The sequence below is a fragment of the Manis pentadactyla genome, chromosome X (assembly GCF_030020395.1).
Source record: "Manis pentadactyla isolate mManPen7 chromosome X, mManPen7.hap1, whole genome shotgun sequence".
NCBI classification, from domain to species: domain Eukaryota; kingdom Metazoa; phylum Chordata; class Mammalia; order Pholidota; family Manidae; genus Manis; species Manis pentadactyla.
Window position 1 is genome coordinate 9,407,847 of NC_080038.1, and position 23,119 is coordinate 9,430,965.

A 23,119-nucleotide genomic window follows, 5' to 3' on the forward strand; every position below is an offset into this window, starting at 1 on the left:
TTCCCTGGAGTGTGATCTGGGAAGTCCTGGGATGAATCAAGGGCATCTTAGTTATCCTTTCATCTTCCACCCTACCTACCGCCCCCAGCACCTAGTACAGTCTTCCATGTAGCAGGCCCTCAAATTTTATTTTTCTGAATTTAATATGCTTGAAAGGATAAGCAATGCAATAAATCATAATAGCAGTCTGAGAGCTTAATTACCTTTGAAAACTATTTTGCAAGATAGTAGTAAAGTAGTTCAGGAAGGGATCGTGTAAGCCCACGAATCATAAAAAAAATGTGACGGGGGAAGATGTGAGCTAAAAACATCTAAGGATTAGCAGCCAAAGAGAGAGAATCTGACATCAGAGCTGAGTAAAAGCAACAAAGAGGCATTTCAATCCTGAGAGACCAGCACCAAGGGACATCACATCATATGTAACAGATGTCTCCCAACACCCTCTAAATCCGTGTGAATAATGCATTTAATACCAGCACTTCAATACTGGAAAGATGTTCATGATTTGGAGGAAAGTCAGAGACCAACCAAAATGATTAAGAGACTGAAAGGATTCATTTATGAGCAGCTATAAAAGAAACCAAATACGTGCCTGGCCTGCTGACGGCCAGAAGGAGATGGGAAAGTGGTTTACACATTACTGAGTGCTGTAAACACCAGGAAGGGGAGGAAGGATGGTCAGCTCTATTGGACTTAGCTCCTGATATGGATATATTTCAGGCATTGACAAATTCCTCTCATTACTTGGTCTTAAAACATTTACAAGCCATCTGAACAATATATAGCTGGGAATGCTGTGATTGGTAATGTTCTATCATTACAGGAGAACAAGATCACTCCAGAAAAGCAAATATAAGATAAATTATTGCTTATTAAGGAAAGAAACAGCCCAGGAATGCTAGGTGTGTGGATAGAAAAAATGCACTACTACTCCACCCCTAGAAATTTCCAATATATGCAACTGTGGATGATGCTATAGAGTGTAAAATTGTTGAAATTAAAGCACAAAGATGGAAAGATGGCCAGATATTTCCTTCCTTCTATCATTCAATCACCCATTTATCCATACATCCCGAGTATCTACTGCTTACTCACTATTTTGCTGGGACCTATATTGGTGATACAATGAGTAATAATACACTGGGCCTGCTCCCCCCACCAAAAAAAAAAAAGAAGCAAAAACCTTCCAGACTAGTGATAGGATCAGGGAAGCTGGTAGACTAAGAAGGAACAGGCAGATTCGATAGAGAGTCATAAGGGAGTGAATAAAATTGGCCCCCAAACCAGAAGTGAGAAAGCAGGAAGGTTAGGGCAGCTTCCCAGGGAAGTTGGTACCGGAGCCAAGTCCGGAAGGATGCTGAAGAGCCTGTTGATAAGCAAGAATGAGCATACACATCCCAGGTAGGAAGGGCGACATATTGGGAGTGCTGGAAATGGCAACATGCTGGGCCACTTTGTCAAAACATGTGTGTGACTGGCAAGTAGTTCAGATTGACTGAGACAAATTGCATAAGGGAGGTAGTAGCCTCAAAAATAATAGTTGGACTATATTAGGATGGTGGGTGATTCTAGTTTTCCTTGTCGATTTTCTGTCTCTTCCAAAATTTCTCTATTAGCAAAATCACATCCTTACGTAGCCAAATAATTACAAGCATTTATGTAGCACTTATTCTATGCCAGGCACTATTCTAAGCACTTTGCATATATTAAGTTACTTTATCCACATAACTTTGTGAATTAGGTACTACTATTGTCCTTATTATACATATAAGGAAGGGAGACAGGAGGAGGTTAAACAATATGACAAAATTATAGAGATGGTATCAGAGCAATGGTTCCTGCTTGGGGCATCTCTCTCCAGAGTCTCTGCTTTTATAATTTCATATTGCTACCAACAAGTTTCTAAGTCAAGAGCCTATTTTAATGTCATTTATTCCCATAATCCCAGTCTAAAAATTGACCTAACAAATAATCAGGGATACAGGCAAATAGTTGGGGGGAGGAATATTATTAACCCCAAAATTTATAGTAGCAAAAAATAAAACTAAAAATCACTTCAGTGTTCTATTAATACCGAATGATTAATCACGGTATAGACCATTATGCAAGTTAGAAGAAAGTTAAAAGACATGGGAAATGCTCACTATAAAAGTCAAAGGGAAATGCAAGATACAAATGGTACAATCCTAGTAGTATGTTTGTGTGTATCCAGAAAGGAAATCCACTAGTCAGGCTGAGTTCCAACTCCAGTCTTAGCTCTGTCACTTGCTAGCTTTGTGACTTTAGGTAATAATTTAAGCCCTCTCTACCCCAGTTGACTCATCAGAAAATGGTGGCAATACAGTTGTTATAATGGTTGGAAAATTAATACATGTAAAATGTTAAAAATACTAGCAGGCAAGCATTCAGTGTCAGTTATCAAAAAACAGGAAACCCTATTTAAAAGCTAGATCTAGAAAGTACACATTCAGTTGGCAGTTTGATAAGCATCTTTTGTAGTGTGGGGCCCAGTATGTTACAACTTCTTCTAGTTATTTTCCCCCTTATATTTAAAAAAATAATTGGAAGTTGAGGTGAGGGGTACTTTCCATTGCAAGTAAGAAGTATTTGTTCTTAGAATCTGCTTTATCAAATTATAAGATGTACTAAACACTCTACCAACCACTGAAGGGTTATAAAAGTTTCCTTTTTAACCAGATACTTTCCCAAGGCTACAACCCTGATGTTTTATTTTGGTTGAATATTCTTGAAGTGTGATCACATAAAACTATTTAGAAAGTTTCTATGTCAGTTACAGTCAATAGATTGATGGAAATTACAAATGGATTTTTGAAGGGCCCAAGTGCATACATAGTTCATTTCTCATCCAAGTTTTGGAATTATGTTAACTATGTTAGTTTGTAACTGTCAAGAAAAAAATAGAAGGAAATGAGCAGTTTGGAGAATAGTATCCACTCTATTTTACCTCAAAGTTCTGTTTTCTTTTTGTTTGTTTTTCATTAAGGAAACCCTTGCAGTCCTCTTTGGAGTTTGTCTCAAGAGATGAGGCTACTTGAGCAGAATGGCTGTCCTGAGAGAAGGAACAAGGGCCCAGCCGGGGGCCGGGTAACTTTCACTGCTCTGCACAGTCTGCAAAGTGAAATGCAAAATGCTTAAGCACTTCCTTAGGAAAGGCTAGAAAATTCTTGAAAGGAAATGAGGTTATTCTGCTGCTCACAACACTAAAATCCTGGCTTCCTCACAAGTTTCCATGGCGTCTCTCTCTCTCTCTCTCCCCCAGGTCTCCTATGTAAAAGCGATTGACATCTGGATGGCGGTGTGCCTACTGTTTGTATTTGCTGCCTTACTGGAATATGCAGCAGTGAACTTTGTCTCCAGGCAGCACAAGGAGTTCCTGCGGCTCCGGAGAAGACAGAAGAGGCAGAATAAGGTACAGGTGACCCTCGGTGCAGTCAGTCAGGTAGAGCTTGAGGTGGTTAACCAGGTGCTGTGACTCAGAAACCAGAAGAGCCCGTAATGAACAAGAAGCTAAGGTTAAGTTTTGTCCTGATGTGTTTTACGGCACTGAATGATTATGCAGGACAGTGCCTTAAAGTTGGGGCAGGATTGTCACATTTAGGAAAGAGAAATACAGGGCACACAGTTAAACTTGAATTTCAGATAATTAATAAAAAATATTCTGTATAAGTATGTCCCAAATATTATGTGGGACATACTTACATTAATACATAATTGTTTATCTGAAATTCAAGTTTAACTGGAAGCCTGTCTCATCTGGCAACTCTAACTGGAGATATATATATATATATATATATATACTCAACTTGACAAAATTACTTTAAAATCCTGTTATGTACATTGACAATTTGTGGGTGTGTGTTTGACTTTGTGCACATAACTGCTTTGACTTTTTCATCAATTGCTTTGGTTTTATGTAAGTAAGGCCCCTACCCATGTTGCTTACAACTTGATAAATCCAATTAGATTGATCTCATTGTCTCAACTTAAACTTTAATGCAGAAACCTAAACTTTACACTATCGAGAGGTTTGAGGTCTGAAACACAGCTCAACTCTCCACTTCAGTGGTGTCCAAACTCCTCTGCACATTAGAATAAGCCAAGGATCTTTCAAAAATCCCTCCCCTTGTGCACACCCCATATCAATTCAGTTCCAGGCTCAGACTGGGGCACAGGCATCAGTATTCCTAAAGCTCCCCAAGTAAGTCTGGCGTGCAGACACACTTGAGAAGCACTGCTCTAGTCCACAGCCTGCGTTCACCTAGGGCATCTTGAGCTTTGCACTTGTTTTCACTTACAGATTCTGGGAGAGGAACATGCCCTTGCATATGGAGAATGCTAGTGTCTGGAACACCACCACTAGAGAACTGAAGCTAAAATTTTACATACAGGAGAGATATTTTTCAAAAATCTCATCTCCCCAAAATTGGTAAATTAAACCTGCTAGTAAAACCATAGTTATATGCTACTCTGGTGGAATGAAAACAAAAATATTTCATTGTAAATCTTAATGCTTCCAAATGCCTAGATGTAAAACCAAACTCTTGTTGTGATTTAGATGTTGCTTATCTTGAGGAGCTTATGTGTATGAGACCTCACCGAGTCCTGACTACATCTACCAAAATGTTCCCTGCGCATAGTCTGGAGTGGTATCCTGCTGGCTAGCTACCTGCTATCTTGTCTCCTTCTCTACCTTCAGAAACATTTCTTCCTGCCACAAACCTAAGGGAAAACACACACACACACACACACACACACACACACACACACACTCACTCACTCACTCACTCACTCACTCACTCACTCACTCACTCAGTCTCTTTCCACTCGTACATTGTTGACTATCAAGCCTTTCTCAGTTTTTTTTCCTCCTCGCCTCCCTGTCGGTGATAACCATTTCTTTAACCTCATCCACAGGAGTTTAGCACAAAGTGGCACAAGTTGAGGTCATTTATGCCAACAAAGAAGTATTCGAATGTTAGGGTATTTCAGCACATAAATTCTCTGGTTTAGCATAGTAGGTGGCCACTAACTGCATACTCTCCCAGACTAGAGATGGAAAATGAGTGTCATTTTGCCTCTCAATTCTCAATAATTGGGAGGACTTTTTTGGAATGCTATGCAGAAGGTTATTAGTTTCTATCTGTACCTTATCTCTTCATAAAAATCACCTGGAATACTTGTTAAAAGTACAGATTCTTGTGTTCTACCCCACACCTTATGAATCAGTCTTCAGGGGAGGTCACTGAGAATTAGTTCTTTTCACAAGAGTTCCAGGTGAGTCTTATTGTGAGACAGTAAATTTGGGGGACCCTGGGCAGTATTAGAGCAGGTTGGGCAGAATGAGAAAGACAAAGTAATAGGCAATGAGACAAAGAATAGGTAATATCAGGTTCATATAGGACTTTGCAGGCCAGTATAAAGGAATGGATTTTAATCTGATTGGAATCCTCTAGTTAGTTAGTTTCAACATAGCAAGTATCAGGCTATCTAGAAGACAGTCTATGGGGTCAGGAGAAACAGTTGCAGATCAGTTAGGAGACTATTATAGAAATACAGATGAGAGATATGGGGTGGCTTAGACTATGGTATTGGCCATGGGTCTGGATAGAAGTGGTCATATTTAAGATTCATTTATTCCATAAATATTTAGTGGCTTCCTACTATGTTTCAGGCACCATCTACATCCTTAGAACACACTGCTGAACAGAACAAAATGCAAACCCCTGATGAAACTTATATTCTAGTGGTTACCCTTTGCAATAAAAACTAATAGGTCATGCTAATGCATTTGATGTAGGAAAGTGAGGAAAAGAGGAATATGACTCAGATTTTTGGCTTAAACAACTGGGTGGGTAGTGTTACTATTTATTAAGATGGGGATTATTGTGACAGACGCAGATTAAGGGTGGAACACAGAAGTCATATTTTGATGCTGTTAAATGTAGATGCCTATGAAACATACCAGTAGAGTTGGCAAGTAATTAAACATATGTGCTCAAGGGATAGACAAAATCTTAAAAAGTGTATGTAGGAGTGACCAGCAAACAGATAATGCTGTAAATCCTAAAAACTGAGTGAGATCACCCAAGTGTCAATTTTTTTATTAAGTAACTATGTGAGGGATGGATGCTAATTAGCTTGAGTGTGGTAATCATTTCACAATGTATACATATATAAAAGTATTGTACAACTTAAATATATACGACTGTTATTTGTTAATTATACCTCAAAGAAGCTGGGAGGAAAAATTACAAACTGACTAATGAAATAGTCCTCATTGGAGGCAGGTGGCTGGGGGGCAGGAACCTCTGGGAACGGAGCACTCCACCATTTAGAAATCCTGTCTGAAGTAAAGGAAATGGTGGCCGACTTTAGCCATCACTTGCAATCGCCTTTGCTGTGCAGGGAAGCATGTAAGATAGTATGGAAGAAAACGCAAGTTCGTGGGAGTATTTGTTTTCCAAAATGGAAGATACAAGAACATGTTTGACAGTGGGAGCACTCCAGTGGAAAGGGAGAGATTAACCCTGCAGTGAGAGGAGAGCTTAAGGGGGAGAAAGAACACCTTGAGAAGATGAGAAAGGGTGAAATTCAGAGGCAAGGGTCAGAGCTGAGAACAATTTATCATTTTAATAATGACTTAAATTATTGCCCATTCATCAATGAGGATACTAAGTACTGAAAGGTTAAATAGTCTGACTATGCCCATGAGCCAGGCGGTGGTGCAGCCAGATGGGCATGCAGTGTGATGTCTGTCCAGATTCCGGTGCTGCAGCGCTGCACAGCTGGCCCAGAGAAGGGCGACAAGTGCCAATGCACTGCGGCTTTGCTCATGGTGAGATGCAGGAGCTCTTAACTAACTGCTCCTGTCATTTCCATGGATCAGGAGGCAGTTTATCAGCAAGAGTGAGGTGGAAAGAAGGAATGCAGAACACAGGGACGAAAGAGAAATAGTATTAAGTCATAATTCAGGAAAGTAAAAAAGCCATTGCTTAAAGGAAATGGGGTCAGAATGCTGAGGCAGTGAGTACGCCCATCTGAGATCTGTGGTTATGAATTAAAGTCTAAAATTAAATTTTAAAAGGTAATTTAAAACAGTCAAATGAGTCTATGTATCTTAAAATGGCTATACAAAATATAAAGTTTAACAAAGTTAAAACTTGGGGATATAGGGAGCAAAACAAATCATACTTGACCTTTGTAGTCATACTTGACCACTGTTATCATTGACAATTGAATTTTGAAAAAGAGCAAGAGACATTTCCAATTATTTGTCTCTTAGGAAATGAAATACCTCTCTCTAAGGCAGTACTTTTCAAGTTTCCTTGTGCCTGAACCATTAAGAAAGAAAACAGTAATGACTGTGAACACTGAGGGCTTACTATATACTAGGCACTGTTCTAGGCAGTTTTCATACAGTAATAGATTTAATCGCCACAACAACTGTGGGAGTAGTATGATCATACAGCCCAGCTCACCTCAGAAAGTCCTCCTTTTGCCTATTTTCCTGATGCCTTGTGTGAGTTGGCATTTGTCCAGGATTATTCATTTTAAACAAAACACTGTTATTAATAGTTGCATTAAAATAAACTGAGATGGGTTTGGTTGACTTCCCCTTTGTACATCTGGTTTCTGTCATGGTGTGATCTTCTGGGGTGGGGGTATACACACATAGTGCACAAGTTCTCACTTTAACATGTGGTGAAATCTCAAAACAAACCCACAACCATCACTATCCCTGGCCTCTTTTCTTGACCCATTCTAGAAGCAACATTATAACTGATACAGTCCAGGGTAGCTCAGAGGGAGCTTGCTGATAACAGGAAGAACAGTGAGGCACAAGAGGCTGAGATAAATGACTTTCTTTTGGTCTCTGTCAGTAATCCTGCTGGCCATTTGTGTACCAGCCTTGGTCCACGACATGGCAAATAATAACCATGAAGCCATTAGGCTACCACTTGATGGGGTCAGTGGAAACCATGGGAAATGATAGGATCAATGAACCTGAAACAAAATAGAAGCTGAGCAGTCCTGCTGTTGTGCATCTGAATGTTCATGATTGGTTGTCATTTTTTGCATGACATAGATTGCAACTCTGTTTCATTGTTTGATGATGCATTTTTATTTTGCAATAATTAACACTATAGAGCTATATGACCTGTTAGTGCCACTATCCACTATCAAAATTGTCCTCTTTTGGAAAATTAAGTGGTCATCCTGCCAGCAATGAAGGCAGTGTTCTTATCTGTAGATAAGGAAACACAAGCAAAAAGAGGTTAAATAAAATGCCCAAAGCCACACTCACAGGCAGTCTGGCTCCAGAGTCCCTGATCTTAACTGCTGCTGCTCAGAGCTCATGTTTTGCATCTTACGTTATGATCCAGTCTCTCACACTCACACATGTACATATACTTGAAACAAACACCTCTAATACATTCTAGTATTTTCTGTCCTGTTTTTTTAATGCTGGTCATCAGGATGTGACTAGAGTCAGGCAAGTGAGAGAAGTCACACAGGTACAGAGTCAGATCCTGTTTTTATTTAAAATTTTGATATTTTGTTCACCATGGAATTTTTTCATTAATAATTTTAAAACACTGTATTAAAATATTTATCTGGAGTTTTGGGTTCTGACACTGCCTTAAATTTTGTACCTGAATCCTTGCTCATCTTGCCCTAGTTCCAGCCCAGTTGGTCATGAACCACTAAATCTTCATAGACCCTAAGAGGATGTGGAGTTTAAAGGAAAAAGAAAAAGAAAACACCACTTAAACATTAAACATTCCCAATGAAAAAACTCACCTCTTTAATTTCCCACTGGGAAACTGACCTCCACAACATACAGGTTGATTCTTTAGAAGGTATAAGAAAAACCAAAAGCAGATCATTTTCCAAAGCGACACTGACACTACAATTTATTCAAGGAAGATATTTATTGCAAAAACATCTGAGATTCGATTTACTTGCATGGGAAGAGTGCCTGGTGTTTACTGAACAGTCAAGTTACGAAACGGGGTCACTTTCAAGGAGGGGCCAGGTAATTTGTGACTAGGTGTATTTGCTTTATCTTTTCTACATCTTGAAAAGCAGCCACTGTCAGTTTTACCAAAGCCAAGTTTCTCAGAAACTATAAAGCCCAGATCAAAACTTGTATATCCCTATGGTTGGGCAGCCCCTGTCTGTTAGAAGCTGATGCCCCAGGTCTGTGTCGTAAAATCCTATTTTTATGTTATCAAGTATCTTCAACCAGCTGCAATGAGCCACCTACATCCACCTCCCCCATTTTCACTTCTCTAGTCTTTCTTCCTCAAAGAGAAATTCGACTGCCCAAGATGCACCCCATGTACAGATATTTTTATAACCTCAGGATTGAAATAATGAGTTCGTGATTTTACTCTACACCATCTAAGCAAGAGAAGTGGAAAGAATTAGGGGCAAGCTGAATTCTTCCACTTTACGTCCCACTGATAGTGGCTCTGGATAAACTATTCTTCAGTACAAGCGCACTCTATCCAAAGGTAGAGAACCCATTGCATCCCTTCCAACCCAATTAGAATATAAACTAACTTTGAAAAAAGGCTGTTGAAATACAGATGTCACTACCACTAAGCCTTATGACCAAACAAATCCCAGCAAATGAGGACCCTATTGGGCTATCATTAGAATAGGCTCAGCCTCTGGGACTCTAAAAAGGTCTCTCACCTCTCCTTTTCTTTTTCCTCTCCAGCAGCTTAGAGCAGTGGTTCTCAACCAAGGCAGTTTTGCCCCCTAAGGGACATTTGGCAATGCCTGGAGATATGTTTGGTTGTTGTACCTAGGGGAGGGGCGCTACTCACAGCTAGTGGGGAGGGGCCAGGAGTGCCGGTAAACACCCTACACCACGCAGGAGGGCCTCACAGCAAAGCATGATGCAGCCCTTGGTAGTGCTATGGTAGAGAAAACCCTGGTTTACAACATTGTTAGGCTAAACTTCTCAAAATAAAAGTCTTATTTTCTGTTTCTTGTGCGCTACTCATGTCCATCTTGCAAATATTTGCCGACCAAGGAGAATGCTTTCAGTTTCACTGACCCTGGTCAGAGTCAACTCCTGCATGATTCATATATAGGTGAGGCACCCTGGGTGATAGCCAGTTCTTTTCCTTGGGTTAGAAAAGGTGAATTCAATCCAGCAGATGATCTTTGAATTTTATTTATTCAAACGCATACTCAATTGAGTAAGAAGAAAAACTATCTGATTGGCTTAGATAATTAAGACATAAATCATACCACAAGCCCTAAGAAAACAGATCTATGATGTTATACATAGCTATACACGAAGGCAGGGCCCACATCTGGGAAATAGTAGGTTCACACTCTGAATTAATATCCAGATTCTGGGAGATGAAGATGCTTGTGTGTGAGTAGGGAAAAATTAAGTTCTTCATCACACCTATTTAGGGAATGTTCTGTGGTGTGAAGAGTCATAATGAAAGCTTATTTTTAGGATTAACAACTGAACACATTAACCTTTGGTGGTTGAGGGCACACACAGTGATGTTTAGGGTTAAAGAGAAAGAGAAGGTGGTAGGGACAGTGTTATAAAGAGAACAAAGATTTTATCCCTTCTAGAAAGAATCCACTGGAAACTTTCAAACTGGGTTTCTTATTGAAACTGGGAGAATGCGTAAGAATCCTCGGCTACTTAGATTGGCAAGAGGCACAGGAAGAGAGAGTAAGCAGTAACAAAGGTGCTTGTCCAGCTGCACACTGCAACAGCCGGCCACAGGCTGTCACTGGTGTGGGCACTACATCTTGATGGCCCCACTCCAGACCAGTACTTCTCAAACTTTGGTACACACAAGAATCACCCGGAGGCCTAGGTAAAACACAGATTCCTGGGCCCAGCCCAAGAGAGTCTGACTCAGTAAGTCAGAGCCTGGGACTTGACTCTTCCAACAGGTGCATGCCAGGTGCCAGGTAATGCCGAGGCTGCTAGTCCAGAGAACCTCGCTTTGAGTAGCAAGGGTCCAGGACTGCTAAAATGGCTTTCAGTAATCACAATGCTATGGGCACTTCACACCATTGCTACTAATGTGTCTATACTCACGTCAAGGACATTAACTCCAGTGATTCCATGCTGGGAAACTAGCCATTGAAAAATTAATAAACAGAAAATAAATTACTTAATTTAAAGACATTTTTAAACTAGAAATTCCTACAGGCCTCCTTTTTCCTTGTCCTTGAAAAGGAAACTCCATAATCTTACTTTATTTTTCCTTTTCAGGAGAATACAGTGAAACAGTGTGTGTTCTCTTTTGTCATTTAGCTTTTTTCTATATCCTGCCACATGTTTGCATGAGGTATTTAAAGAGACTTCATAGATCATTAATTAAAGTAACAACTGCTTCCTTAGGAAGTAGGATGTTGAAGAGGTTGTAACTGCTTCCCTTGGGAGGTAGAAAGCATGTTTATTTTTTGTCTTAAAGGTTGAGGGATTTAGATGAGATTTTAACAGACCTGTGTGGATTAGGAATTCACACTTAATTATGAAATCCAGCAAGAAATAGTAAGTCTCATGGTACTTTATAATTCCACTATACAACCGGGGTAGAGAGCTGGGGCTTGTCAGGGACACAAAGGCCTGAAATATTTTTAAGGGGTTTTTCTTCTAGGCCTGTTCCATTTTGCTAGGTATTATGGTAGACTTATTTTAGGGCTTGCAATATGGATTTTCTTTTACAAGATGCAAAGTGATTTGCAGAAGCAGCCATGCAAATGAAATCCTGTCTTTTAGCGTCTCTTTCCTATTCCTTCATCTCCAGTTATTAACTATTATCTCTGTTTTCTTCACTACCTTCCTACTAGGTCGCATTTTTCAGTCTCTGATTTTCTCCTTTCATAATTTTCTCTTTCCCTTACTCCAATCTCCTCTTCAGAATATTTATTTACTCATTCACATACTCAGTGTAAACGTACTGCACACCTACTATAAGCCATCTATGAAATCCAATAGTCTCTGCTCTTGGGATACTCACAGTCCAAGGAGAGACAGACGAATAAGCAGACATGTTTCCTATGTACACATGACACTAACTGTAATAGAGGCCATAGGAGAGCTATGCAGATGCAGCAGAGGGGCCCTGTGGGAACACTGTCAATGCCCCACCCATATCCCCATGGCCCCCAGTGCTTCCATATACCGTGACAGCCTCCTCTTCCACACTCCACTCTGCCTTGGCCTGGGGGGGAGGAGGGTATCTTACTCAGGCCCAAGCAGCATGCTCAAGTTTTTCATGGCAAGCTGGAAGTTCTGATGACTTACTGCAGGAATAGCCTTCCACCAATAACAGTTGGGGGCTGGGGATAAGTATCCCAGCTTCTCTGTCCCCCTGAGGCATGTTCTATACTGGCTCCCACCAATTCCCAGTAGAGTAATCCCAGTCACTCACACCGCAACCTGTTTACCTATGCACCTGGAGTTGATGTGGGTTCTTTCCCTGCCTCGCTTTCTCATGCCTGTACTGGTGTCTCCTGAGATCACCTCCCAAAGAAACTATCTGTACCCAAATCCTTGTCTCGGGACCTTCTAGAAAAAACCAACTAAGACAAGCATTGAGTCAACACCTGGGATCCCTCAGAGTAACAAGTCTGGACAGCCAAGTAGGTCCTAGGCAAGTAAAGACTCCACACCATGCTAAGGTTGGACTTCCTCCTCAAGGCAATGGGAAGACACTGAGGCTTTTTAAATAGGGAGCAGGTGGTGCAGTCAAATGTGCATTATGGAAAACAACTAGCCAGTCAGGCACTGTGGAGCATGCTTCAAACAGAGCAGGACAGGAGGCAGGAGGAACAGAAGGTTCTTCTTATAATCAAAAACCAGGGATGACGAGGGCCTAAGAGGTAGCAAGAAATTAAGTGATATCTAAAAAATTAAAAAAGCAAAAATCAGTAGGGTGAGTGCTAACTGAATGTGGGGAATGCAAAGAGGAAGAAGCTTAAGGGGACTTCCAGGAGTGTGGCTTTGTCAAGAGGGGGACTGTGGTGTTACGGGATGAAGATTGGTGGGGGAGACACAGATGTTCTATAATTATCAAACTTAATTGTTTCACACACAGATCCCTTTAAGAGGCTTGCACTACACAATTTGTATTAAAGGGAATTCAACATTAAATGAGAAGAAAACTTTGTATCAGCTAGTCTCCACTTTGTGTTGTTTGTGTTGTCGTTGCTAGAATAGACTCACAAATGATTTCAAAACAGAATGCTGTATGCTACCCAAGAGGTTTCAGTGCAAGATTCAGTGATGCAGGAATAGATCCTCTCTTCCACTTAGTAGCACCAGGGAATAGTCCGTTTGTCTGGGTCTTGACACAGAGGTAGGAATGTGGCAGATGAGAAAGGGGTGGAGAGGATGTTCAGGCTGAGGGATCAGTTACACAAAGGCTCAGAGGCAAGAAACAACACAGAGCTTTCAGGTCCTTAGGAAGAGTTGGGTCCAGCAAAGTGCTGAGGAATGGGGTGGTGGGGCCTGAGAGGAAGGAAGCCCTCAATTGCTCATGAAGTGGGAGACACCAGACGGTTTCAAAGATGTTATCTTCAGAATAGAACTATAGAAAAATCACTCTGTATAGAAAGGGTCATATTGGAATGAGGCACAGGATCGGGAAAATGATGCACCAGCATTTCTCTTTAAACACACCTTTCTTCCCTCCAATTTCCAGCAAGATTTATTTATTCTATGGGAATCTAAACAGACTTTTAACCATATTAATAGGTTACACTTACCTGAAAGCACCCCCTTAGAGGTAGAGATCATTACGAATACACGTTAGTTTGTATTTCTGTAGTTTTTGGAATTACCTTTCCAAATCCAGGACCAATCCTGTGACCTTAGCAGAGCTCATCTTAAACAAACGTTAAGTGTGTAAATGGCTTTGTTGCTCGACTTACTTTTGCAGTAACCAGTGCATCATACTGTTGCTGTGACATCATGACAGACTTAGTGGCTTAAAACCAGACAAATTTATTATCTCCAATTCCAGAGGTCAAAAGTCTAATACGAGCCTCACTGGACAAAAATCAAGGTGGCGGTGAGGTTGCATTGCTCCTGGGGGCTTGTGGGAGTTTTTGGATTTTGGGGGCTGAACGAGGGTAAAGATAGGCATGTATTATACACAAGTTGAGCTTGGGCAGGGTTGCAGGACAGGGTGTCCCTTACCATATGAGACAGTGCAGAGGCTTAAAGCACGGAGCTGCGATCCAGAAGGGAAGAGGGCAAGGGGCCTCCCAGTGGGGAAGGGACTTACCTGTCTAGACGATGCCACTCAGCCCACCGGGGGTGTCTCCACTGCAGAGCTCCAAAGGGCAGCAGTGAGGTGGGGTCTTATAACCATAAGGCTCTATCTTCTCCCTGACCAGCAGATGCTGGGCATAGTTTCAGGATTTATGCAAAGCAGGCAGGCTCTAGATGGCTAAAAATCTGTTTGGGCCATTTAAAAATGTACTCAATGTGTAAAATCTGAGTTTGGTGCTAGCAGGCTTTTGAGCAAATGGTCTCAGCCTGCAGAGAAGAAATAACGTACAGCTCCCTTCCTCCATCTCCATCTTCAGAGCCAGCAACGTTGTATCTCGCTGACCCTTATTCCAGAGTCATAGCTCCCTCTGAAGCCAGCTGATAAAGGTTCTCCACTTTTAAGAGCCATGTGATTAAAGTGGGCTCACCTGGATAATACAGGTCCTCTCTCCACTCTAGTTCCTTAACTTAATCACACTGCAAACTCCCTTCACCTGTAAAGGGTCATATTCACAGGTTCCAGGGATTAGGGCACAGATGACATCATTGGTGGCCATTATTCCAACTACCACACACAGCAGTGGATTCCTGTGACCGTGTGGGAGTGTCTGCAGGACACTCTGGCATGCTCCATGCATGTCCAGGCAGGCAGAAGTGCCAAGAAGTGGATGCTGCAGGAGTGGCCCTCAACCAATGAGAGCTGGGGTGGGGGGTGGCCGAATACCTAGCTCCCTCACCCTCGGTAGGTCAAGTCTGAGTCCCTCACCAGAGTTGAGGCCCGCTTGCCAACAGTGGTAATCCACTGCTCACTCACACAGCCTTTATTGCCTCTCCTTGCCCCACTTTCCCACTCCCTCACTGCTCTTCCAGCCCTGTCTACCAAATAGACTCCTTGCACACAAACCCCTGTCTCAGGGGTGCTTTGGAGAGAACAAAACCAAACTGAGGTGCAATGCCTCCTGGGCCAGGGGCCTGATGACCAGCACAGTCACATTTAACCCCATCCTCAGCTTCCTCACCAAATACCGAGCAGATCCTGGAGTACCTTTTCTGCCCAAAGTGGGGAAACAGAGGCCTGAGGATGTACAGGGAGCAGTGAGTGGCCCCCCCCGAAGGCAGAACACTGCTTTCTCCAAATTATAGACAGACAATTGCATTCCATCGAGTGCAACTCACAGTAGGCATTTCGGAAATATTTTTGAGCTCCCGGGTTTTCCAAACAGCTTGATGATTTTCATAACACAGTTCTATTTCTCTGTGTCCCTGAAGCCAAGCCTGTGCCTTCAGCTCCATTACTATCATGGAGAGGCTATGGTGGCAGGTATCTTAAACCTTCTCCTTTTACTGTCTAGTTCTTAACTGCTGTAGAATTCTTCATGGCAATGCAAGCTGTAGTTATTTCAATATGCCCGCACACTCAGAAAAAGATCAAACTGAATGAGCAAGAAATCTGGTGCTTCCCTGCCATTACATTAGAGAGATGTGGGTTTGTCTAATCACAGTATTAATTTGTCTCCTTCCAGTATTATTCTTGCTTGTAACAAGCTCATTTAGGGACAAAACGCTTAATGAAGCTGGAGTGATTTCCCACCTGACTGATGAATGATCAGAAGCAAGTGTAACCACTTAGAAAATAAAGATCCTGGTTCTGTGCAGGAGTGGATATGAGGCAATGGCCCCTATTTTCTTAATTTTTCACTCTAAGCTGCTGGACAATCCTAGAATTCATTAGTTCAATAAATATTTTTTAGAATGCTTGCTTTGTGCAGAGTTCTGGTTTAGATAAGGGACAGTGTGGATGTGAAAACTGCCTGAAACCTGTTTCCATGCAGCTTTAGAGATCAATAAGAGAAAAAAATTAAGTGCTAGATTTTTCTAATATGGGGTAGAGAATGTTAAGAACCATAATAGAGTTACAGTTGGAGCCATGGCAGTTCCTAGGGAAAGTGCTTCCAGCTGATGAGAAGGACCTATTCTCAAGGATGAAGTGTCATTTGTAAAGTTCATTTCATCCTGGAATATTAACTGTAAATTGTTCTAACCTCATCTGTTATTATGAATAAATACAACAGAATTAAGTAATTAAATCTATAATGAAAATTCCACTCTTTAAGATGGTGGTCGGTATTCACCTGCAAATGGCCTCCGCCTGCCTTGCTGATATACCTCTCCTTTGCATCAGATGGCCCTGGAGAGCTTCCCACATCCACACACTAAAGATGAAAGTGACAGTCAGTGCCATGGAAACCTCCTTTGATCCAAGGCAGTGGCTTTCAAGCAGGGGCTATTTTTACCCTGCTGCAGCGGATGCGCGGCCATGTCTGCAGGCACTGTTGCTTCTCACAGCTTGAGGGGTGGGTGGGAGACTGCCTGTGCTACTGGCTTGGAGCGGGTAGAGGCCAGCGCTGCTGAACTTCCCACAGTGCACAGGACACGGTGCCCACAGCAAGAACAATCAGTTCCAAGTGTCAGCAGGACCAAGGTTAAGGAACTCTGATCTAGGACAGAGACTTGCTGTGTACACAGAGGAATGAGGCTTTCCAGAGGGAAAAAAGCTGAACTTCATGATTATGACCTGCTTACAAAGAAAGATATTCCACCTGTCAGGAGTAATTAGAGCTAGTATAACCCAAAAGATGGTATCGCCAGGAAAACTTTTCAATTAGGCACTTTCCTCTTTAGCAAGTTAGCTCTTACTCTATATAAGCTTCTTTTGTTTACAGCTGAGAATTAAAAAGGGATCCAAGAATATGGTTCTTTGCACTGGGAACAGGGGTATGAATTTTGTTAGGCGTATAATTTCATTGCTTTTCAAGAAGTTGACATGGATGTAAACATTAGGAGGTTAGCTTATTGAAAGTTCCCACTTCATTTCACTCTACTGCTGGGTTTATTCAAGAGCCATGGAAGTCACCCCAGAAATGAACCCTCGTAATTTCTAGAGACAAGGTAACCTAGTAGCAAGGGTCCTAAATCCTGGCTACACATTACAGTCACCTGGGTGCTTTAAAAAATTCCCCATGCCCAGACCCCATTCCAGGCCAATTAAATTGGAATATTTGGGGGTGGATAAAGAATCAAGAAGTGGTGATTTTTTTCAAGCTTCCCAGGTGATTCCAAAGTGTGGCCAAGTTTGAGAGCTGCTCTAGATCCTCGCTTCTTAGGGTGTCACCTGTTGAGAGCAGCCTGAGCAGCACCTTAGAGATGCAGGTTCTCAGGCCCCACCACAGACCTGCTGAATCAGTCTCCAGTGTAACGGGATCCCCAAGGGATTCACAAGCACATTGAAAATTGAGAAGTACTGCTTGAGAATCTGTTGCAAATTGTCCGTTTAAAAAATGGACACATATTGCAATATGCACTGTCTTAAACAAGGCAGACTATATTAAGGCCTGGAAAAATGCCCCAGCACTCCAAAAAAGATGAATTTTCAGTTAATGAGAAATGTTAAGTCCATCATCATGGCTGGTTATTATTGTTTTGTTCTGCTTGCCTCAAAAAGAGTAGCACTAGCCAGTCAGTGGCCCAGATTCTCTCTCTGGTTTTCGGAGCCACGTGAGGAACCCATGCAACATGGTTTGCTGTAACTGAGAAGGTGCCCTCCCAGCTCTGTGCTCACACACACAAGGAGGACATGCTCGGAAATGCCCCCCAGTGGAATCCAGGCCAGACTGAGGAGTCTCACCGCAGTGAACAGGACTGAACTGTGCATGCACACAATCTGGTAAAACAATTGTTCTAAACAGCCTGACAACTTTATTCTGGAAAGCACAAAATGCTTCAAATGAAGGTAGTTTAGCAGTGGTTATCTCCATGGGGAGTTTACGAGGTTTGCTAAATGTTGAACAGCCAGCTCCTGGCTGCCAGACCTTAGATGTTTCAATTCATCATTGAATCATCATAAGCTCTTTCATACTTTCTGTCTTTTAGGACAGATTGATGGGGGAAAACTTATAAAAATCCCTGTCATAAAGCCAGCTTTCTTCATCCCAGCCAAGTACCCCATCAACATGTTTCATTATAGCACCCTTCTCTCGAATAATTCTGCCATGTGAATGCCTGTCCTCTTAAACATATGTATACCTATTCTCTTCAAATCATACAAATAACAAGATGGCAGAGAAGCCTGGTGTAGTGAAATGAGCTCTGGCTGGAGTCTGGCTGGCTGAATTCAAGTCCTGGCTGGTACTATGATTGCTGGGTGATTTGGAGCCATGGTGTTAACCACTCTGGGTCTTTGTTTCATCATATGTAAATAGCCTAATAAAGCTGTTTCTCATGGGATTACTATGAGGAGTGACCAAGATTATGCATGTGACCAACAGTGACTTGCACACAGCAGACACATTAAATATTTCCTCACCTGTTTTTTTTTTTAAACATTCAGGAAAAAGCCTTCAGGAATCTTCTAAACAGCAAAGGCTATTAAAAGGCTATTATCCATCTTTCAATCTGAAGAGTCTGTCACATGGCCTGGTACATACTAAGTACTTGAGAAATACCTGTGGAATGAATTGCTGGTTTCTACTCAGGGCTCACAGCTCAGTGTCTGCAAGTAGAAACCCAGCCAGCCCCAAGTCATCAGAAGCCATGCCACTTCTTCTATGGGCACATTAAACGTAGTTAACTACACCTTCTTAGGAACCCAGCCCATTGGCATCTAACTTCTAGACCAACACACAAATCTGTGGGAAAACGAATGGATAGCTACCTGGAATAGTGTGACTGAGTTCTTTAGCTAAGTAGACGTGTCTTCTCAGGCTCATGTAAAATGTCCACTGATGCTTTAAAATGATCCTGTGTATTATTTTTATTTATTTAATTTCCCACTGTGTAGCACACAAGAGATTCACAACTGTATTATTAGAAGCCAACCTAATAAATGCAAGCATTTAGGAGAGAATAGAAAAAAGGCCTGTCTACTGCTAAACAGGTGGCAGAAATCAGGAGAGAAGTGCTTCCTGGAGGGAGCTATAATTTCAGCTAAGGAGGACAGTTTGAATTATATAACTCAGCAGGCAGACAAAAGTCAAAGAGAATCACTGGACTGAAAGAATAAGATATGGCAAGGCTCAGAGAAATGGAAAACCTTGGGCCATCAAGGAAACGGAGTTCCCAAAGCACAGGATATGTAATGAGAAATGATGGTAAGTGACACTTCAGTAGTCTGTTAGGGCCTGCTTATACAGAGCCTGGCAATCAGTGCCAAGAGGATCTGCATGTTTAGCAGTCAGTGGGTGAGCAGAAAAGCGGGTTCAGAAACCTTGAACACTGGATCTTATTCTTATAACAGAAGGTTTCTTCTCCTGAGAAGCTGGTGAAGACATGGGAGCATTTACAGCTACCTTATTGCTAAAGCCAATCAAAAGCTGTATACACATAGAGTCTGGGACTTAGCAGGAAGTCTCAGGGCCTGGCACCATGCCTGGCACATAATAGGCCATCTTTCAATCTCCCTTTGAAATCCCAGCACCTTCTCAAGCATGACGGATGACAGCTACAATGAGTTTAAACAGAACGTTTAGCTCTTAGTCAGGACTGTCCTGTGTACTTGGAAGCCTCTCTTTTAGATTTCCCCATGACTAGCACATGCCCATCATATGATAGATGCTCAGTAAATATTTGATGAATCAATACTGACAGTGAAGAAACTAATCAAGACAATTAAACACAGTACTTTTCAAACTGTAGGGTATGATCAACTTGTAGGACATGTGGTCATTTCAGTGACTCACCACCAGCTTTTTTGAAAAACAAAAATTAAGAAAACAAATTAGAAAATGTCAGAGTGCATCCTTCTTTGGAAAAGTAAATGCCACTTTGTGAAACTTTTGTTTCTGTTAGATATACTAATGTGTGTGGGAGTGTGTGTATGTATGTATCATAGCTGGTAATGGAAAACGTCTCCTACTTCGGGTCATGGCAAAAAAACTGCTTTCAAGGTGTCTCAGACCAGGCAAACAGGTTCACCTGAGCTTCTCTGGCTTACACCTCCTCAGATGCCCTGAGGAGCCAGTCACAAATCAACAGCAGGTCCTTATTTGGCTTCGCCAGTGACAGGGACAGGAGATGTACCTCGCACTGAGTAGTGGGCCTCACTAAAGCTCACTAAGGCCCTGGCCCCCATGTTCCCAGCCCGTACCCACACCCCACCTGAGGACTGTGGTGCCCGGGACCCTGTGGGCTCATCATGCAGTAACCTGTGCCCGTAGTGTTAGCTGTGTCATCCTCAGCTGGGCAGGGCATCGGCCTTGTAAGGAGACCCCCACCCTGTGGGGGGAGAAGGAGACACCTACTTAGAACTTAAGACTGGTTTATTTTATTTATACTATCTTACTTTGTATTATTTTTTAATATTTTTATATTATTTTATTTGTATTATTCTTAAGAAAATATATGTTCTTAGAACCACATAAGCTTCCCTCTTTGCCTTTGATTATAATTATTGCACTGATGTCTTTGAAAAGGAAAAGGAGGCTGACTCCCCATTACGTGCCAAGAGTACTTGGTGCTACACACCTTCACACACACTTCCTTAACTAGAAACTCAGCTGTTCAACAGTTATCTCAACAGACACTGGTATTTTCAAATTGTGCGCAATCTGTGTCTTCTGTGTTCACTGCAATCAATCTTCCCTCTGGGCCTACAGACAAGTTTCTGTCTGAAATCTTAAATCTGGTAACCATAGTAATGAAGTAGAGAGAAGGGGAGATCCTGTAAATATATGACAGATACTCCAAAAACAAAAACAAAAAAAACACACCTTCACTGTATCCATTATTTTCCATTTTCCTGTCCCTAATTATTTTGTTGCAAGAGTTGCTTACGAGAAGTTATAGTTGACCTGCCAGTGAACAAATGGTTGCAGAGAAGGTAGAAGAGAGCTAGGGCATAGATCATCAGCAAAACTAAATAATAATCCAGAATAATGGAGCAGAAATTGCATTTCTGGCTCACTTCACTGCTTTGAATGTCCTTGGAAGAAGCAATAGGAAAATGCCTCGTGATAGTTTACAGTGTTCATCTGCTTCAGTAACTGCTAATTTAAAACAGAGTCTATAGTCCATATTCCTTAGAGAAGACCTATTGTACCAGGATTATTCAAATTCAGAAGAAAATATGCTTGGCCAGAGAAAGAAGGTTTCTAGCTTTTCACCTGCAGGAAACATGTTTGTTCTACAGCTGCGGAAGGCAATGAAGTGATGGCTCGCAGACATCCCTTTCCTCAGGATATGCCCCAGGGCCCCTCTGTCAAAACCTCCTTATGCTTCTGCAAGTCACATGGGTGATTCCATCATGACATTAACCTGCCTCTTCAAAGTTGGTGGGAAGGGATCAGGAGCAAGACCAAACACAGAACCCTCCTGCTGACTGAGTTCTTGGTGCTTGAGCTCTCTGCAGAAGCAAACAGCTCACCGGACAGGCAGCCAACAGCACTGACCCCTCTCCTTCCAAGTTCCTTTCAGCAGAAGTTGAGCAGTGAGAAGAGGAGGGAGAAAGAAATGCCTATTTGGAACATTGATATTGTTTGTAGCCTCTAGACTGTCAAAACTGTATATAATAAAGATAGGCCTCCACAAACATGGTGTGTTAACCTCTAAAAATACATCCATTCAGTGCCTAATTCTTTATATAATGTGAGGTTATATGTTACTATTTTGGGGGTTTTGTTATTCTACATTTTATATATTCTATATTAGAATCTTTTTTATAGCAGCAGCAAGGGAATTGCTGCTTAAATGATTAAATATCTTTCAAGTCAAAAATAATTGAAAGAGAAGACATACCTGAACCAAAGTGTTGCTGTGGAACTGATTATATTAGAGCAGGCCTTCTCAAAATGCAATCAGAGTGACTAGAAACTTCCAGGAAGTCAAGGAGGTCACAGCAGGGCAGAGCTTATTGAACACATCTGTCCTGCACTGGGTCAGCACCTTTAATGTGGTTTGCCCTCCTGGACTTCTTACCTTAGTGGTGTTCATATACAATCAGAGACTCCTGCAACTGGAAGGTACAGAAGTGGCCAAATAGTCCCTAACCTACGTGTTACAGCCATATCCGACATCTCCAACAAATGATTAAACACTCGAACAGTTCTAGCAATAAGGAATTCATTACCTTCCAAGGTGCTGGGCTCCATGTTCAATCATGGAGTTGTTAAAAGTTCTTCCTCATTTTGAGTAGAATTCCAGCTCCCTGTAATGACAATCAATTATTTCTGATTAGCATGCTCAGAGCCAGTAGTACAAATGCTCTTCGCTCTTTTGAAAACACCTGTCGTATGTGCCACACTCATGTGTGTTCAAGGCTAGCCTGTCTTCTGTGTCCTCTGCTTCCTCAGGTGGTACACTTTTAGGAACAATCCACACCCGGGAAGGGTTCCCTGGCTCCTTGCCCAGCCCACAGGCTGTCCTGTTGGTATGTCCCGCCTCTTTTCCTAGCCAATGGCCCAGGGATAAACTGGCCTATCAAATTTTCTCAAGAATTTGGCCAAAGAGCACTGTAATTAGATGATAGTGAGAACTTAAGTTGAAAAGGTTCCCAAGGGGGTGAGGTTGGAGTGGCCCAGCTGGAACATGCACGAGTAAAGGAAGCTGAAAGGAGAAAGCAGAAGTGGGTGAGAATAACGGACGCAAGAGAGTGGGGAGAACCCCACTTTCTCAGCTTCTCGTTGGAGTTCCTACGCTGGGTAGCCCTGCTTACACTATCGTCACCATCTTTGCTAACATTTACTTAGTACATACTATATACCAGGCTCTCTTACAATCCCTTAATGTGCATTCTTACTGACTCCTGTCAAAAACCTTCTAAGGATTATTTCCCCT

At 41.9% G+C, this 23,119-nt stretch overlaps 2 protein-coding genes across 4 annotated transcripts in view; one reads left to right on the forward strand and one right to left on the reverse strand.

Annotated features, from left to right (window-relative positions):
- The window catches only part of FANCB (FA complementation group B), a 359,567-nt gene that overhangs the window by 211,803 nt on the left and 124,645 nt on the right, over positions 1 to 23,119 (reverse strand). Inside the window, exon 13 of the mRNA XM_057495750.1 lies at positions 22,413 to 22,490. The gene's annotated coding sequence lies outside the window, so the exon portion shown is untranslated. The remainder of the gene's footprint in view (positions 1 to 22,412; positions 22,491 to 23,119) is intronic.
- GLRA2 (glycine receptor alpha 2) overlaps positions 1 to 23,119 on the forward strand; it is a 185,758-nt gene that overhangs the window by 149,769 nt on the left and 12,870 nt on the right. For all 3 annotated transcript variants that reach the window (XM_036912948.2, XM_036912945.2, XM_036912947.2), the window contains exon 8: positions 3,281 to 3,430. In XM_036912948.2, the coding sequence (XP_036768843.1) occupies positions 3,281 to 3,430 (150 nt within the window). The remainder of the gene's footprint in view (positions 1 to 3,280; positions 3,431 to 23,119) is intronic.